Source organism: Micromys minutus (genome assembly GCF_963924665.1).
Source record: "Micromys minutus genome assembly, chromosome: 15".
Classification (NCBI taxonomy): Eukaryota; Metazoa; Chordata; class Mammalia; order Rodentia; family Muridae; genus Micromys; species Micromys minutus.
The window spans coordinates 9,061,203-9,081,400 of NC_137984.1; the positions used below are offsets into that span (position 1 = coordinate 9,061,203).

At 34.5% G+C, this 20,198-nt stretch overlaps 1 protein-coding gene across 7 annotated transcripts in view; it reads left to right on the forward strand.

The window, feature by feature from the left end:
* TRDN (triadin) overlaps positions 1 to 20,198 on the forward strand; it is a 357,916-nt gene that overhangs the window by 79,924 nt on the left and 257,794 nt on the right. For all 7 annotated transcript variants that reach the window (XM_080929343.1, XM_080929344.1, XM_080929345.1 and 4 more), the window contains exons 6-8: positions 9,237 to 9,299; positions 11,731 to 11,790; positions 14,954 to 15,136. In XM_080929343.1, the coding sequence (XP_080785469.1) occupies positions 9,237 to 9,299; positions 11,731 to 11,790; positions 14,954 to 15,136 (306 nt within the window). The remainder of the gene's footprint in view (positions 1 to 9,236; positions 9,300 to 11,730; positions 11,791 to 14,953; positions 15,137 to 20,198) is intronic.

The window sequence follows — 20,198 nt, forward strand, 5'->3', positions numbered from 1 at the left end:
GAAAAATTTGTGACAGCAAACAACATAACTAGATAGAAAGTTAGTGTATGGGCTGGAGAGATAGCTTAGCAGTAAGAGTGCTGTCTGCTCTTTCAGAAGTTCTGAGTTCAATTCTCAACAAACTCATGGTGGCTCACAACCATCTTACTGAGGTCTGATGCCCTCTTCTGGTGTGTTTGACTCAGCTACAGTGTAGTCTACATAAAATGAATACATAAATATTTTAAAAAGGAGAGTTATCATGTAAATCAGTAGCTGGTCTAGATGCCAATAATGAAGTCACCATGAGATAAGTTAGGTGTAAGTTCCATTGGGAGGAAAATACCATGAAATGAAAAGACTTCTCACACTAGTGTTTGCACAAATGTAAACCTGCAGTAGCCATCAAAACTCGAAAGCCATTCTTTACAGAGATCAAAAGAAAAATCCTAATATTCATGTAAAATAACAAATTATCCTGACTAGTCAAAACAGTACTAGGCAAAAACAGGAATTCTGGAGGCATCGCAAATAAAACAGCAAAAATATAGTATTAACATCATCATTTGACTAGAATAAAATACTCAGAAATGTGCTCATAAATCTACAGAAACTTAATTCAACAATGGTATATTAAAACATGTATTAGAAAAAGACAATTCTTCCAAAAGAATATTATATAAACTATATTTTCTTAGATTATTAATAAATTTAGATCTGTATCTTTCACACTACATCAAAAATCAACTCCAAATATACCAGACCATAATGTTAGATCTGAAACTCTGACAATAATACAAAAAAGTACAGGCAAATATTTATTTATTTATCTATCTATCTATCTATCTATCTATCTATCTATCTATTTATTTATTTATTTATTTATATTAAAACAAGCATGTTTATTTTGGCAGAATAAATTCAGCCCCAAACTTTACCTTCATCATCACTCTTAACATAATTAATGCGTGCTTGGTATTGCCAAAACTTTTCTGAACTCAAGTTTTATTATTTTTTTTAACGTAAACTGTCTTATTTTTATTTTTGATTCCTTTCCAACATTGTCCATCAAGAAAAATATATACACTTTCTTGAACTTATTTTAAATTGGTTAACTTTTTTTTCTTTAAATTAGATTTGTTTTTCTTACATTTCAAATGTTATCTTCTTTTCTGGTTTCCCCTCTGGAATTCCCCTATCCCTCGCTCCCTCCTTCTGTCTCTATGAGAGTGTTCTCCCACCCACTTCCTCCCAGCTCTCTGCCATGACATTACCCTACATTGTGGTATTGAGCTTTCACAAAGCCCTGGACCTCTCCTCTCTCTGATACCCGGTAAGGCCATCCTCTTCTACATGTGTTGTTGGAACCATGGATCCCTCCATGTGTACTCCTTAGCTGGTGGTTTAATCTCTGGGAATTCTGGGGGGAGGGTGTTTCTGGTTGGTTGATATTGTTGTACTTCCTGTGGGGTTGCAAGCTCCTTCGGCTCCTTCAGTCCTTTTTCTAACTCCTTCATTGGGGACCCTGTTCTGTATCTGTCAGGCTCTGGCAGAGCCTCTCAGGAGACAGCTGTGTCAGAGACCTGTCAGCATGCACTTCTTGGCATCCTGGGTTTTTTGACAGTATATAGGATGAATTCCCAAAGTCTCTGGATGGCCTTTCCTCCAGTCCTTGCTCTATAATTTGTCTCCGTCTCTGTCTTCCTGGGAATCTTTTAAGACAAAAACAGAGAGAGAGTGTGTGTTTCTGAATTGAAAAGTTATTCAGAAAACAAACCAAGAACTGACAAATGGTATTTTGTTAGGTTAGAAAAATTTGGTACACTGAAATTAGTACTTAGAAAAGTTAATATATAGCCTAAAGAATAGGGGAAAACATTTGATGACTATATGTTTCATAGAGATTACTATTAAGAATCAATAAGAATGTACTAAACTAAATTACCCAAGTCAAATTATCTAGTTTTAAATTATTTGATTGATAAAGGAGCTACTAAAGAAATATAAATGACCAATACATATTTTTATGTTTAATACTGGGTTCAAGATCTTTAACCTTCAAGGAAAAGAAGGTTGAAACTGTATAGAAGTAGGGTAGGATTACACACTAATTATATATAATGCCAGCTACTAAGAAACATAAGCAGTCAAATAGACCATGTTGAGTTGAAATTATAAATTCTCCCTTAAAAAGGAACTAAACAATTTTTGTTAAATTTCTGATTCCGATAATCCATTTCTAGTATGATTTACTTGATCTCTTTATAAGTGTGTTGATTGTTTTTTTCCTGTTGTGCATAATTAAAATTCTATCAGTTGTTTTCAAAATGAATTGCACATATAGTTGCATACTTTAACCTATAGTAAAAGCACTATTTTTCTGTAGTTGTGGTTAAAATAGAACTTATTTTTAAAAGGCTGAAAATGAATGAGTTGTTTCTGCAGTCTCATCTGGGACCCACTTATTATTCTTGTCCTGGCATTTATACCAAAATAATTTAGACCAGGTGCCTAGAATACCCTGAGTAAACTGGTGGCATTCTTACATGATGAAAATAAGAAATGTCTAAGCTGTCTACCCAGAATAGAGTATCTGTCATTTGGTAGATTTAAATGGACTGCCTCGACCCTCCAACTCCCCACAATGACATGGAGAGTTTTTATTATTTATGAAAGTTTAGACCTTAGGCTTATATCCAACTAACTTGTATAACTTAATAACATGTTTATATAAATCTCCGTTTGTCATGTGTTCCTGTATATCTGACTTCCTCCATGTTTGACTGATGAATTCCTGTAACTGACTCCTCTCTAGAATTGCTATCTTTGCTTGGAAGTCTCACCTTTCCTTTCCTATTCTGCTTTATTCTATCACATCTTTTTGAAGCAGTCAGAAGGTGATAGAGAAGAATGTTTAAAAAATACACAGGCAGCTGATAAACTAATTAAAAGAGCTACTGTACTCAATTCTGTGCTGGTACAGGAATCTTTATTTGAATAACACAAGAACGACCATTACACAGTACACAAAAAGATTATCCTAACAGGACATTGGCCAGAGAGACCACGGAGGCATTTATTTAAATTCTAAGCATATTTTATATTTATAAAGTTTCTGCAACAGACCACTTTTCTGGGTGATGTTTCTAGTCAAGGTAATTAACAGATCACCTTGGGTTGACTTTTGTGAGGGTAGCGATATGTGCAGCTTCTTTCTGGCTAATATCATAGAAGGTTGAGGACTCTTAAAACCAATATTGAGTCGATGACCTTTTCTTGACTCCAAAGATGTCTTATCTTTTCTCAGTCCAAGGAGCAGGACAAAGTTCCTACTACCCTGACTACTAATTAGCATTGAGCTATATTTAAATTTCATTACATCTCTTTAGAATAATACCATAAGGCAGCTTGGGGAAACAACTGAAACCATGAGTTTGTAAAGCTGTTCAAAATGGTAGAGAGCCAACAAGCCTCATAATCAGTTCCAGTGCAAATAAGTGTCTCCCTTAGTCTGAGCATTTAAATACGTGGTACACAATTGGTGTTAGTTAGGGGAGGCTTAAGAGTTGTGGACTTGCTGGGTGAAGTATGTTACTAGAGCTTTAAACTTTCAAAAAACTCAGGGGCTTTTGGAGTTTGCTCTCTCTGCTCCATATTTGTGGTTGGAGATGTGAGCTCTGGATAGATAGCCCCTGTCACCATCCATGTTTCTTGTCACTATAGCTCCCCATCATGAAGGTGATGGACCTTTGTTTCACTGGAACCATATACACAAATAAACTAAAAATAGAAAAATAACTAATGGAGATGGAAACTTCAGTTTCTAGCAAGTATTTATTTAAAATGTTAAGTTGTTAGGAATTGTTTCTAATGCTTTGTCTTATTTTGGCTCCTAAAAGTAGTGATTCCAGACCTGCCTGAGGGTTTCTGCCTCTGCACCCCCAGCTGGCTTCAATTGATAATAAAGAATTGTCATACAACCACTGGTTGGGTAGGGAGTCGGGGAGGGATATTTAGATATCAGGGACAAGGGGAGGGGGAGAAAGAGAAGGAGAGAGAGAGAGAGAGATAGAGACAGATCCAGAGACAGAGAGAGACACAGAGAAAGAGAGAAAGACAGACAGACAGAGACAAGAGAGTCAGAGAATGATGGAGAGAGATACAGAGGAGAAAGAGGAGAATCGCTGTGCCTTGTAGGTAGAAGGAAAAGATTTAAAAGCTACAGGGTGAAGCATCTTACAATGTAGGTAGAAAGTGAATGAGGCCCTACAGGGACTCAGGGGGGTGGCAGGCTCTGCAGAAGGCAAGAGGGCAGCAAAGATGAAAATATAAATTTACAAGATGTTAAGCCAAAAATACTGGAGGGAAGTGTGCTAGCCACAGGGAGATTTAGATATGCCTAACCATTGAACTAGTCAAGGCATACCAAAATTAGCTGTTGTATGTGTTGTGGTATGTGTATGTGTGTGTCTCTCTCTGTGTATGTGTTCCAGTGTGTGTGTGTGTGTTCATGTGTGTGTGCATGTGTTTTATTAATGAATAAAGAGAGAATCTTGTGTGGGTGCAAAATGTGCAATGGGGAACCAAAGCAATTTAACTAATTCACCACTACATTAAGTTTTGAAATTTCTTTGTTTCATGAGCTGTTATTTATGAAGAATACAAGTAGTCTAATATACTACAGGCCTGTCTAAATAGCTATGTGAACTAATTGACCTTGATAGGTTAAAAAATAAAGATAAATAAATTGGGTGGATATGGAATTTGGAATGATATTTAGAAGGATTGGGGAATTCTCAAATAATTAACAAAAATGCACTGTAACTTCTTTTAAAAATATATTTGCATTTAAAAATTTTTGATATTATAAGTACAACTTTTAATCCTTCTCTTTCCTTCCTCAAACTCTCCCATATACCCCTCTTTCCTATCTTTTAAATTCTTGCTGTCCTGTTAATTAATTGCTATTACTTGCAACATATGTATATGTGTACATAAATATGATATATATGTATGTAAACTTTCATCAACCAGTGTAGATCTGTGTAGGCAAGACCTGGATCTGAGCACTTATAATAATGAAGCAGACTTCAGTCTGATGGTAAACACAACATTTTTTTATTATTTTAAAATTTCAGTGTACTTTTAAATACTAATATAACAAAAGAAGGAATGGTTGAGTTAAGAAAAACATGGTAAAAAAAAACATGTAAATAAATGTTGTAAGCACATATTAAGTATTCACAGACCAGCCATTTACTAGAACTTTCTCAGAACAGAGCATTTGAAACATAATCGTCTGGCACATAATATAGATTATATTAGGGAAAGTACAAAAGGAAAACAGAAGGCTGTGTCCAGATTCAGGGCACACTGATCAGACTGGGTTCTCCAGCTGTGATCTGATATCAAACAGGAATAAACATGTCTCACAAATTGAATATAAATGATTTTCATAGGAGATACAAAAATGATGTCTAAGAACAATTCAGGGACTAGAATGCTCAGGAGATATAAAGGTCCTCTGCAGTTCCTCATGGGATTGCTCAACATGTGTCATTCTTTGACCATCTCCTGACATGTGTAAACATACAAATTTCTAAATGGAAAAAACATGTTCAGCCCATCTTCTGCTACTAGTATGAATGTTTTTAGGGAGGATCATTTGTTATTAACAAACCACTTAAGATTGAAACAATATGCTTAAGTATTGCAAGTCAGTAGGAATATTCAACTTTTCCAAATTATTCACTAATATCTCCCACAATTAAAGCACTACAAAAACCTCAAGACAGAAATATTATTAAATAAGTGTCGGAAAATCTATCAAATAAAACCATGAACTTCAAAGTATATACCTTAAAAGGTATGTTGGTCACAGTGTGTATTGTTCACAGTGGTATCATTCAGTAATTCTGAAGACAAATATAATCCTCCGAGGTTTTACTTAGTTTGCTGTTACCTGTCACACAGAGAATTCAGTATAAACAGCTGCACTTAAACAGTTTTGCACCGAGGATTTGATTATGAACTGTGAGAAGAGGCCCCCAGAGAATGTTCTAGCTCCTAAGAGCTAGAAGCCATGAGATAGTATAACCTCTGAAACCCCCAGAAAATATGTCTTTCTGATGGCTGCTGACAGGAGATCTGGATGGGAGCCACGTCAGACACTTCAGAGTTGAGCTAAGCCGAATGGTGGGGTCAAAGAAAGGTCAATCTTGACAAGGGCAGAGATGCCAACTCAGATGCCAACTCAGATGCCAAGCCACAGATCCACTCCAAATGGTGGATTCCATTTGCTCTTAATTATCAGCCTACCCAGGGGACTTGATTCATGTAAATAGTAATGCCAAACAAACTAAGCTCAAACAGGTGCAAAAGCTTGTTTTTACACTGGGTTAAAATTACCCTCACCAAAATATGGCTTGCAAGTATAGGTTAGTAGCATGTAGGTAGATTTTTTTTTTCTTATATGGGTGATAAGTTCTTATCAGAGATGTATCAGCAAAATTAGTTATTGTTATAAATGTAGTAAAGTATTTTTATTTCAAAAGCATTTTATTTCATGCATTTGCTGGGTCTAAAGTCATTTCAGTACTTGGCATTTTAGCACTCAATTGACAAAGTTTGACGTTTCTGTCCAAGCATTTTTGGTGGCTTTCTGCCATTTTGAACAGCTCCCTAGGGCCCCAGGTCCAGCTGTTTCACTAAACTGTATTGTGGATTTAATTCTGAAGGGGGATAATGAAATTCCAACATGGACCACTGTGTCTGTAAATCGACATTTTTGATTGAAGGAACCAGCTTTTTCCCCTGGGTAACAGGAAGGAGAAGTTAATATGCTAATTCAGCCCCTCTGCTCTTCCATTTTTTCCTGCACACTTGTCAATCTGAGAATCTGCTGCTGGAATGGACAGCCAGCTGTCTGAGGTGCAGACGCATAGCCACAGATTACCTATTCCCTTGGGTGTCTTTTTAGTCAGGATTTTAAATGCACAGCTTATCTCTCAGAAACTTGGTTCCCCTAGAGAAACTTTGAAAGATGCTTTGTTTTTGCCAAGAATTTCTTTTTGGATGCTGGCTTAATTAACAATAATCCAAAGAAAGAAAAATGAGCTCTTTATGCTCTCTGTAAGTGCTGATTTCCTCCCCTTATTTGTAGAGATTTTTTTTTTAATTGAAATTAGTTTCTCAGAAGCACCTCAAATTTCCATTAAGTATGAAAGGGAAAAATAATGTAGTATCTAGATGTTCTGAGGAGTGTTCCCCTTTCCTGCTTCTAGATTGTATTTAAGAAATTTTCGTAAATCACAAAAGTATCCAAAGATTGAAAGCAAACGGAGATTGAAAGAAAAATCGTGTTAGGTGTTCTTACAAGGAATAGAAAATTCATATATTCCAAATATTATTACCAGTGAATTGTATGAGAGACATTGTCATGAACAGAGTCAGCAAGGGTGTACTGTGACATATCCCTTAAAAAATTTTATCCACTGAGACGTCATGTATGAACAATAGCAACATTATTACCCATTAACATAGAATTAGTGCATGGTATAATTGCTGTTAAAACTAAATAAAGATAGGATATGATTTTACACAGAATCATTTGACCCAAAATGAGGAGGCTGTCATGGAGCAGGGGATAGAATATGAGTACATGTGAATATAAATATTTAATAGATATAAATATGAACAGAAAATGGAAGACACAAGGAAGCAGAAAGAAAAGTGGCACTCGGAGAACAATATTGTTCCCTGGAGGGACAAAAATTCTTGTTACTACCAAATGTAACACTTAAGGTAAAACATCTTATCAGATCATCATGACAAGGACATTTTGTGATAGTTCCTCTTTGTGACAGATACCATACTAAACAATGTGTAGGAGGGCGAGATCTGTTAATATATATAAATGCTTTGTTGGGAGAGATGCAGAGACAACAGCACCCACAACAATAACAAGTGACATATAAACAGGTAAACAAACAAAAGCTTCACACCCTCAGACCAGATATTATCGTATTGAAAGGTTCAATAAGGTCTCATCTGCAGCACATGCCCTGCCCAGACACTTGGAAATGGGCTTCTTTCTTCTTGTCTCAGTCTTTCACTGGGTTAATTTCCTCACCTTTACCCCACATTCTTTAATGTCACCTGTATAACAGTGGCTTCTCCAAACATATAGATGAGATCTGGTCCCTGTATCCATGCTGACATGTCATCTTGCATATTTTCTCTGTAGCAATTACACTGGATGTATTAGCTACCTCTGCAATTATTTCTTTAGCACTTGTCATCCATTAGTGTGTTGACAATCCATTGAAAGGAAGGTATCTGTCTCTCTGAAGAGGATCTTCAGCACTTGATAGGCATTCTCTGTAGAGTACAGTGTACATATATGTACGGTAGGGTAGAAGAGAACATGGGTAGGAGCCTATCAAAAAGCTTATTTTGAAAGAGCTAATGACTGAATTATAGGTAAGCAGTAGAAGAATGGGAAAGATGAAGGGGCTAACATCTGTATTTCTAGGTTGGTGATTAATATGCACTATGAATAAATAATAAGGTAAAGTTTTCTCTTACATTTAAATACTCCTGGAATAAGTTTATTGGATAACAACTCACTAAAGTAACTTTTGTTTCCTTTGAAAAATGTGATAGTATTCCAGACTCATTTGTTTGTTATAAAACCATTTAAAATGGATTATTTCTGTAAAGTTTTAACATGTGGTTTTTAGCCACAGATGTTTGCTTTTGATTCAGGAGATTATATACATCCTTGTGTTGATATTTATGACATTCATACAATATCAAAACTGGACTTTAAAAAATCATACAGCAGTGTGTGTGAGAGAGAGAGGGAAAAAGAGAGAGGGGAAGAGAGGGAGAGAAGAGGAGAGGGAGAGGGGGAGAGGGAGAGGGAAAGGGAGAGACAGACAGAGAGAGAGAGAGAGAGAGAGAGAGAGAGAGAGAGAGAGAGAGAGAGAGAGAGAGAGAGAGATTTTCCAAATAATTGATATAAAGGCTAAAAAATTTAAGAACATCTTTATCTTTTCAGTCTATATATTTTAGTTTGCATATAGTTAAATGTGAAGTAAAAGTAATTAATTTCAAGTTTTATCTGAGTATATAAACAAACCTTCACAAGAGCCAATGGTGATTTCAGTAGTTACTTAATAAAGTAAACAGTCATGCAATTATCCCATCACTTATTCTGTTGATTTAAACTAAAAGTTCTGTCTGCTTCTTTCCAGTTTCACACAGAGAAAAGGAGAAAAGCAAAGAAAAAACAAAAGGAGAAAAGCCCGAGAAGAAAGGTATGCCAGTGTTCTTGGTGCCACTAACATTAAAGATTCTCCCCCTTTGGTGTTTCTCTTCATTACATTTAGGCTTTAAAAAATGTTGGCTTCTTCTAAAAGTTGCATTATGGTTATATTTATGAAAAAGAACCACAAAAGAGGAATCTCTAAACTAATGACAATAAAGTATGTTAGATTCTTGTCTCCATGCTACGTTTAAGAAATCTATCTGCCTTTCTTCTGATAGTTTTGAGCCTGCCTTAAAGAATATTACTTGAGAGAAAAAAAAACTTATGATTTTTTATATATGAGGCCATCTTCCTCATTTTAAATAAACTGTCTATTGTATTATCTCATTTATTTGATATTGTTTATTTATTGAGAAAGAATGGGTAAGACACCTTCACTGTTTAAATCATGAGCTGTGAAAACCTCCCTACTCTACTCTAACCTGGTATTCCCTGTTCTGTCTCATGCCACATGCTTGTGTGAGGCTTTGTGAAGCTCTCTAGAGCTTTTCTAACAATATGTACACACTTGATATTTATATAATGGATGTATGACACAAATTAAGACAGCTAAAGGTATACACACACATATATATCTTTCCCATCATATTTCTAATTTATATTGTTGTTTCCCCCCTTTTTCTCAAGACCTAGCATGTTGTATATTCTAACTTTTATTATAAATTGAAACTACATCCTAGAGAACGTTCCATACCTGTTTTTACAAAGTTTTATAGTATTTGAGAGAGGAAGAGATCTTATATCTTGTGCTTTGGCTTATTGTCATTAGTAGAATTTACCTTAATGTGATTTTAGTGTTGTAGATTTCTTTCTGTGAGACAGTTCATATATCTTGCCCATTTATTATCCTGTATGTGTGTGTCTGTGTCTGTGTGTGTGTGTGTGTGTATGTGAGAGAGAGGAGAGAGAGAGAGAGAGAGAGAGAGAGAGAGAGAGAGAGAGAGAGAGAGAGAGAGAGAGAGAGAGAGAGAGAGCACATGACATACTGTGGTATTTTTACATCAGGAACTTCATTAGAATATTTATTAGAAATTAAGTTTATCAGTGCTGCAGAGATGGCCCAGTGGTTAAGAGCACTGACTGCTCTTACAGAGGCCCTGAGTTCAACTCCCAGCAATCTTATGATCGCTCACAACCATCTGTTATGGGATCTGATGCCCTCTTCTGGTCTGTCCAAAGGTAGTGACTGTGTACTCATTTAAATAAATAAATACATGTGTGGTTTGATGTTTTGCTGCTGTTTGAATCACATTTGCATCCTCAATATCATAGGTGACTGACTTTTCTGGTTTATGGAACACATCAGCTTTGATAGAATCTGTAGAATGAATGTGGCATTTATGAAGCAGAGCAGTAGAAATGTGTTTCAGTGGGACTTATTATGTATTCATACATGAATATTAGAATTGAACAGTGCACTTTTATTAATATTTACCTAGTGGTAATTTCCTGACTTTTGATTCTCTTATCTTCTTTGTCTCAGGTGTATTTGTGCATTTCTCATATGTTCGTGAGATAGCAAATTATAAACACAAAATTCTATATCCTGACAAAATCAAATCATTTTTTGGTTTTTATTAAGTTTCAAGCTTCAATACTACTAAATGGTTTATAATAATTAAACGCTTGCTCTTAAATTATCCATAAAGAGAATTTACTCAAAGTAAAAATCATAGATAGAATGCTTTCTATGTCTTTCTCTGTTTACATATGCCAATTAAAGACGTTTATGTTTTAATATTTATTATTGAAAGGTTGGCACCTTCCATAAAGGAACTGTTTATTTGAAATACAGGAATATGTTCTACATGCTATTGGTCTTCTCGGGTTATCTTAACTTTAACACTGAGAACTAACATTTTTTTTTTTTTACTATTTACAGGAAAAATACATGTTAAATAAATTAATGTTGATTCATTACATTGTTAAATTGGGAAGATATTTCTCAGGTGTCATGCTAAATTAAATTTTTATCCTTTTAATAATCATTTCCTTCTGAGTACTGAAGTTCAAACCATTCACAATTATACCTGACTATTAATTAAATTGTAATTAATTAATTATTTAGTTAATTAATTAGATTGTCAAGACAGGGATTCTCTGTACTACATGCTGTCCTGAAAGTAGCTCTAAAGGCCAAGCTAGCCTGGAACTCACAGAGGTTCACCTGGCTCTGCATCTCAAGTGCAAAGGTTACAGGTGTGTGCAGTCACTACCTGGCTACTTTCTTATTGTAGTGTCAAAGGTTATGTTGGTTTCTATAGACTATTGCCTATTGATTACAATACTCCTAATATGGATCCAATAGCATCGTGAATCCCCAGTTACTCTAGAGAACTGTAATCGGAAGGAAATGGGATTTACAGTCTATGAAAGTTATGTGTAATTTGTACTTTTCTAATGTTACTTTTCTGTTTAAGCAACTCACAAGGAGAAACTTGAGAAAAAAGAACGAACAGAGACAAAGGTGATGGCAAAAGGTAACCTTTCTCTTTCTCATCTTCGGGTTTCACTTTTGATGATGGTGAGAGTGTACATTTGGGGAGAAATCTGAAGTTTTGTAATAATTTTCTATTTCACTTAAATACAATGATTTAAAAATAGGCACCCAAAAGACTAATAAAACCAAAATATAATTTGAAAAATATCAAAACATAAGAGGAAGATAAAGTGTCCTCACATACGAGTGGTAGAATTTTGGTCTGTCTGGCCTGTATCTGAGCGTCTCATCTTCTTGCCATTGGGAGAGGTAGGCAAGTTTGATCAAACAGCAGAAAGATGACTCTGATGTAACTGTCTACATCCAATAACAGTTCCAAAGTATTTAAAGAGTAGACATTTCGCAGGGAGAAGCAAGTTTTGAAGTGTGTCTTCTCATCCTCCTTGGCTACCATGAAAATTACCAGGGCTGCAGGAGAAGCATGAGAAAAAAAAAAACAAAACAAAAAAAAAGAAGCAAATCCTGATTTATGTTGAATAAATGTGGAAGCTAGTTTTTCTAAGAAAATCTACCACTAAAGGGCACTGTGGATTGATGACTTTATTTTGGTCTTGTGAACCCTGTGAGGAAATAAGAATTTGTACACAGAAAGCATACTTATACTTCAAATCCATGAAATCATTACTTCCTTAGTTTGAAAGGTTAATTGACCTATATATTTTTTTACCCTAAGGTTATCTACTACATGTTTTAAAATACACATTTTTAACTCATAATACAATCCTATCTCTTCAATGCAAGTGTTTTCCCTTTAGGTTAAAATATAAGTTTGGTGTGAATATAAGATCAATATAAAAGTTATACTGGAACAATCTTATTCCCATAACATTAAAGAACTACCTATTTGTGGGAAAGAATGCTTCATTATCAAATAAATATTTATATTATATAAAGGTATAACTGAATTTTACATAGCTTTTTAAAGGAAAACCTTGTGATAACTGTTCTTCTAGCAATAAAAAGTAGGTCCCACATTTATCACTCATACAAGCTCATGTCAAAATACTTATCTTTTTATGTCTATGCTGAGATAGTTTTCAAGTCCTTATGCTTTCGTGACAAGCAATTTACTGAGTAAACTATCTCCCCATCCCCTCAAATTCGTAAAATTATGTTAAGATGCATTCATTAAGTAAAAATTTGAAAGTACAACAAAGACCAAATACAAAGTATCATCTTTGTAAGATTAGAAGCAGGTATGTTGGTTCATGTTGGTAGAGTAATAAATTATCTCAGCTACTTAGAATAGTACCCACTCACTGTCTTGCACTATGCAGAGTCTAAGTTCAGTTCCTCTAGTTGATTGGAGCTCTCTTTAGCCCCCTGCTGTTTGCCACAAATTCCCACTGGCAAGATAACTGACTTCCCTAGGCCTAGCAACAGAAAAAATCAGGATGCAAATTGTTATATTGTGAAATTGTAAAACATGACTACTATGAAATGTTAATCCAATTACTTTTGCTCTAATCTGTTGGTTAGCATATTATAAGACTAGTCAACATTCACTAGAGAAGGTGGAAGCTGTTGGAAGTCATCTTAAGTCTGCACACTACCAGTGCATTTTATTTATATATGTTAATATTGACAGGTATATGTAAATTAATTTTATACCTTTTACACCTATATAATATTCTCTTATGTGTTTCATTTACTCTCTGTGTATAGGTTGTATTAAGAATGGCAAATTTATACATGTTCTTTATATGATATGTGGTTTCTAGAGAAATAAAGTTAAAAAGGCACAAACTAATCAGGTGTCATTTGAGTTAGAAATTAAATTGTAACTAGTAAAATTTTAATACATACTATCAAACCTTTAAATAATCAAGTACTGACAAAAATTTATTCATATACTTTTATGCAAAAATGCTTAAAATCTGTAAATTTATCTTTTTTTTTAAATAAAGTTGTTCAATTAAAAAAAAATTAAAGGGAATCCCTTTAGAACTCTGTGATCATCCTTGAAGCTAATGATGCTTGCTTGCACTTTCAGATGACACCTTGTGTTTCTGTTGTGTTTAGAAATGCAGTATGGTCATATTTAGTAATTCCCAGACCATCCTGGAAATTTTTTTGAAAGAAACACGCAAATTCATTGTCATCCTGTGCCTGGTGCTTATATTAGAATCTTTACATATGGTGCCTATTTTTTATAGTTCACTGAAGTGACAGAGAGAAAAGAAGAGAAAATTGGATGAGAAGTCAAGAGGTGTGAACCCAAGTTCTGCCTGGTTTTCCCACCACCCTGCTGTTTTCTAGTCAAAGACAAATACTTCTTTTAAGAAGTTGATAGTTGAAGAGGGAAGTCTTCATTTTCATACAAAAAAAGCTATTGTCATGCTTCTGTTGATTGTGTGGTCCAGTTATATAATTCAATGGTACTAGAATAGATCAGATTTTCACTATTCTTTAATTATATAGCAACAATTATGCAAAGAGCAATCCATGAAAAGTTTTACTATGATTATGTTGGATAAGTTAGATACCATAATGTCCACCCTGTGAAATCTCATTACAATTTGTATTTGAGGCATGCTGTTGTAGTAAACATTATTTGGGGGTATCTATTCCACCTTAGATTATTTAGTTCACAAATAAAAGACACAGTAGTTTTATATTTATAATAAGCTTTAAAGCACTATATCATCCCTGTTTTCTATTTTGTCTACTTTCCTGTTAATAATCCTGAGATATCATTTGCCATGCTCTGCCTGAGCCGCTCCCATTCCAGCTGGGTGACCCTCATGCTCTACCTACACCACAGTGCCTTCTTCCTTGTTTCTCTCTCCTCTCTTGCCTCTAAGATTTCTGAGCCTGGCGATGGAAGCCCTGCCCACCTCTCTTCTGTCCAGCGCCAGGCTGTAGGCATCTTTATTCAACCACAACAACAACAGTAAAAATAGAAACCCAAATCAGTCTCTTCACCTGCAAATTAAGAAAGAGATTCACCTTGCCGGTGCCTCATATACCAAACACTACATATTTATAAATTTATTATTCCCTAGTAATTGTCAACAGTATTTACAAAAAAATGTCTATTTTCAGTTGATTGTCTTATTTGTCGTTTAAAATGGTCCTTGAAGAATAATGAGAGTTGAAGATTTATGTGAGTAAAGAAAAATAACTGTCTTAACTTCTTGTAGAGGACAAGAAAGTTAAGACAAAGGAAAAGACTGAAGAAAAGGCTAAGAAGGAAGTTAAACTTGGGAAACAGGAGAAAGCAAAACCAACAGCTGCAAAAGCTAAAGAACCTCTGAAAACACCACCAAAAGCCAGAGAGAAGGACGACAAAGAGACACCAACTGTACCCAAGCATGAGCAGAAAGGTAAACTTTTGGAGGAGGAGGCAGCAGCAGGCGATAAGAGAATATTGGGCAAGAAGCAGATGCTGTAAAGTTAAACTCCGAAAAAGACTAAAATTAATCCTCTGGGTAAAAAAAGCAATCCAAGCCAATACGCCTGAAAGGAAGCACAGCCATTGGGTATTAACGTAATAATAAATATGATGTGTTCAAATATCTAGATGCATTTGTCAAGTTTTTAAAAAAAAGTTTTGAGTGACCTCCTGGAGTTATGTAAAGTTGGGGCTGCTTTCATGCTGGAACATTGAGGATTTGGCAGAACAATTAAACAACTGTATGGGTTTGACTCTGGGAAAGGCAGTTTTAAAAACTGACAGTAGCAGCATCTCTCAAGGGGTTGCTCCAGGAGTCAAAGCACAAACCATACAAGAACAAAGTATAGATAAAAAGCCCACTTTCTCGAGAGTGCTGCAGTGATGCCATTCAGAATATGCACATTAAACTATCACTTCATTTCATTGTTGTAGGAAGTCTGTTAGAGATAAGTTAAGTGTTGGGTGCTTTTCTAGTCTTCTTACATATTTTTAAACTTTAGTAATGCACATAAACTTTAATTTATGTAACAAAAAGCATGTGTATAGAACATATTTCAGGAAACAAGAAAAAAAAGAGTGGTCTTATTTCTTTTCCTCTTTAGTAGTTCATAAACTTTATGTAAGTTTCATTCATTTCAACCTAACTTTACAGGTATTCTTCCAGAATAAAAACTTTGGAAATTTGAATGCATTGTTTTCAAGATGATTATAGGATCTTGAAAATTGAAAATGTAAATTGTTGTCCTTTAAAATAATATCATACATCAATGTGTGTGCTATAAAAAGATAGAATGATGAGAAATACTTTAAATGTGTGTTTCACTATGATAAAAATCAGGAAAATTAATTCCTTGGTTCACTATATGGACAGTTGGATTCCAAAATACTGTGAAATTCAGATCACCCTTTAAGAAAGAAAATTGTAACATGAAACTAATAAAAACATATCAAGTATACTTAATCTATAATTTTTATAATATAAAGTGTCAGAATACTTGGCAAGTAACTAGGCACATGACTACCATTTGAGATGTTTAGTGCCTTCCAAGGTTTGGGAACCATGTGTCACTGATAAAATGGTCACTTTAAAACACTTTCAAAGAGTGTTTATTTTCCAGGTCACAAGTATTATATTTTGTCATATCACTAATGAAGTCTATAAAAGATAAAAATGTATGCCAATTCCACTTCTGGTTTACTATTTTCATTGTTATATGAAAAGTCAGCTAATCATTATAAGGAACAAAGTATCAAAAGAATTCTAACATCTAAGGAAACACATAGGCTACAGTATAGTACCTACTGAGTACTGTTACCAACACAAAATTGTACAATTTGGTCGATAATAAAAATTGAACCTGTAATGGCTGGTCAAAGACAATAATAATTTGTTTCCTTTTTCTCTTTTCTCGTTTTCCTTATTTCTTTTCCTCTTTCTTTCTTTTTTTTTTAACTAAGCAAATATTTAGGATCATTTGTTGTGCAAAACCACTGGTCACATGATCATGATAATTTAAACACAATATAGTATTTTCAGTTTTTTAAAATAAATTTGATTTTTAAATTTCTAAATTGAGAATACAATAGAAGTGAGTTACCTTTTCCTGGGTGAAGTAAGGTTTATTTGCTAAGTTGAAGTCTGCTGAATAAGAATGGATACACATAAACATATATATACATAAATATATATATATGTAAATTTTATGTTCAAATTACATCTGTGTGCCTGTGTGTGAATTTGAGCAGAATATTTTAGGTGCTCTAAAGATGAGAAAAGAGATGAGGAGAGGACATCAGAGTCACAGGAGCTGGTTCTGAAAGTTGAATTTGGCTCTTCTTGAAAAGCAGCAAACACTTAATAATTCGGTGGTCTCTCAAGCCTCTCTTACAGAAAGTTTTTAAGAATATCACTTTAATCACCAAGTACACTTAGGTTTTGTTTCTGGTGACAGTCTTATCTGGGACAGACGTTTGTTAGTAAAATTTCCTTATAAAGTTGTCAATAAACACCTCATTGTTTATTTACATTTGCACATATAAAATGTATATGTAGTTAAAGCAATAAAAAAGTCATACTTCCTTATCACACAATCTGCTTTTTATAGACCATTTCAAATCCACTCAAGGTAAGGTAGCAAAGCTGACATGGTAGGACATTTCTCCCTGGTTTCTGTGAGGAAGTAAATCTCTCATGGCTGTGATAGGCACTTGGCTCAGTCTTTTGTTAGTTTCATCATTTTAACAATGACTCAAGTATTGGTGCAGTCCTCAAAGCATACCTAAGAGAATCTGCAACACAGCAACAGACCACACATAGCCTAGCTTCATTAGAGATTATTTCTTAAAGTCATTTCTATTGGTATTCTGCCTATTTTTCCTTGGCTGACAGGCCACTGGGACCACCAGCTGAGGAGATGCATCAGTACTCCCTGAGAAGCCAACAGACAAGAATGGACAGCATAAGTTAATTCTAGCAGAATGTTTTGTTTCCATTTTTTTTTTCATACTGGCAACGAAATAGGGAATTGCCAAATAGAAGTTACTCTCCTAGAACTACCATGGCAGGATAGAGGCATAATTCAGATTTTCTTTAAGGGTAGCATCCTGCTGGATTAAGTTGGATTTAGAGAACTGTTTCCATAAATTGAGTGTTCTCAAATTCAGAAGACTTGACTATAGTCTGTTCTCAGATAAGTAAACCCCAATGTGAACCTTATAGCCTTACTAAAATTTTCACAGATTGTTAAGGTTATCACTGCGGACAGGTGGAATCCAGCACTATAGGAAAACATTACAAAAAAATATATATTATTCTTAAGTTCCCCATTGTATATTGAAGTTGTTAGAATGCAAAGCCACACATATTATACATATAGCAGATACTTTAAAAAATGTATTCACATAGGTAATGTTCAAAACAAATACAAAAAGAAAACAAGAACAAAAAAAATTGAATCCACAAAAAATATTTCACTTAATATTAAAAGCTTATTGGACCATTCATACATTAATTAAATGAATTTTTTTTTTTTGGAAACAGATACCATGGGCATAATAAATAGGAGCACTTGGTGTTAGGGTAAAAAGTTTCACTGTGTTTTAAAGGATTAATGGTGAAATCCTCAGGGCATCTTTGTTAGCTCAGAGAACCAATCAGCATGACTGGAATGTAGGCAGGAAGCAACTCCCATTTCAGACCTGGGGCTAGAAACCAATATTTCATCTGTGTTTGGAGGTATACAAATCTTTTCTATCATAAGTAATCTCTTTCTTATAAACCTAGGACAGATGTGACAAATAAAAATAGAAGAAAAAAAAGCTATTCTGGGAGTTTAATACACAAGTAGTGACTTCTGTGAGACAAGAAAAACTGTGGGATCTTGAGAGTGATTCTCTGTGGTATTTCTACTGTCTAGGTGTCTTGATCAATTGCATTTTCTATGCTAGTTAAGGAATAAAACTTTAAGAAAAATCCAGAATGCAAGGCAGGTGTATGTGGGGGGGGGGGTATTTTAAAATGAATAATCAGGTGATGTTTTTGTTTAAGGTGAGAAGGAAGCACCTTGCAGAGTACTCTCAGAGAGAGGGAACTCTGGACACTTAAGGCTCATCTCTCCTGTAGAGCCGAGAGTTTTTAAGAGTCGCTGAATGGTTTTCATCCCCTAATTTAGGACTGCTCAGTTTGAAAAGATAGGCTCATAAACTTTTGTGCAAAGCGTCCTCAGGCTGTGAACTTGTAACACTGCTCCACCAGCAGGGAGCCCTACTGGAGGGAGAAAAAGGATGTCGAGACAATTTTGAACTGTGTGGAGGAAGCCATCTTGCTGACTTGAGGTTCCTGTCCCTGGCCCTCAGACTGTGGCATATCTAACTCCTAGCCCTCAGTCTAACTGTACCATGTGGGGGATTGGGAAAAAAAAAAAAAACTCATAGTGTCAATACATCCATGGTCTTAAACTTTGTGAGGAATAGATTTACATGCATTCTGGCATAGCTCCTATCCTTTTGAGAAACATCTCCAAGCCATAAAAAGGAGTAAACATATGTTAAATGAGGTCCAAAACAGGGAGAAAGATGGGCATATCATATCACTCCAAATCCATATTGTCCGTTTAAAGAAAAAGGAATCTTAGCTTTGCTTTATAGCAATATCTCCTGTATAGGAAGAAGAAAACAGCACCTATTTTAACATTACTTTTATCTAACACCACAGAAGTCCCATAGCTTGGGATGAGGCAGAAAACTTCCTTGGAAGGATTTCAACAACAAACAAGTAGATTTGTGGGATGGTCTGAAAATGGTCACCTCATTTCAGCAACCAAAATACATATCAACTTTAGAAATATCAGTATGCTTAATCTTTACACACCAAGAAAACTTTGACTAATACCAGGTTACATCTTGTTTTACATGAACTTTTTGCTCATTGTAACTAGTAAGATCTTAATGCACACTATCAAACCTTTAAAAAAACCAAGTACTGACAAAAATGTATTTGTATACTTTTCTGCAAAAATGCTTAAAATCTGTACATTTATCTTTGTTTTTTAAAATAAAGTCATTCAATTAAAAAAAAAGAAACATCAGTTTTGATTCACCATTATTTAGGTATTAATGATAATGATTCTTTTTTTAGATTTGTTACAGTAAATACATTTACTCTTTTAAAGATGAAAAAAACCCAGCAGAGCTTCATAAATAAATATTCTTATGTATTTATTCCTATAAAATAAGTATAGTTCTTTTCTGTTTGATAAAAAATAATTTTTAACTATTAAAAATGTGTATACCATATAAATGCAATAAACTTTTCTGGTGCTAAAACTTCATATGCATTTGGTGAGTTAATAAAATGCCTAATAAAAAGGTTTTAAAATGTAAATCAATAAATACAAAATCATAGCAATGTAAGTTTTAAAGATGTTGTGATAAAGTTTATGCAATCTTTTATAGTGGATATTAGAGTTAGATTGGCCATGGGAGAATTCAAA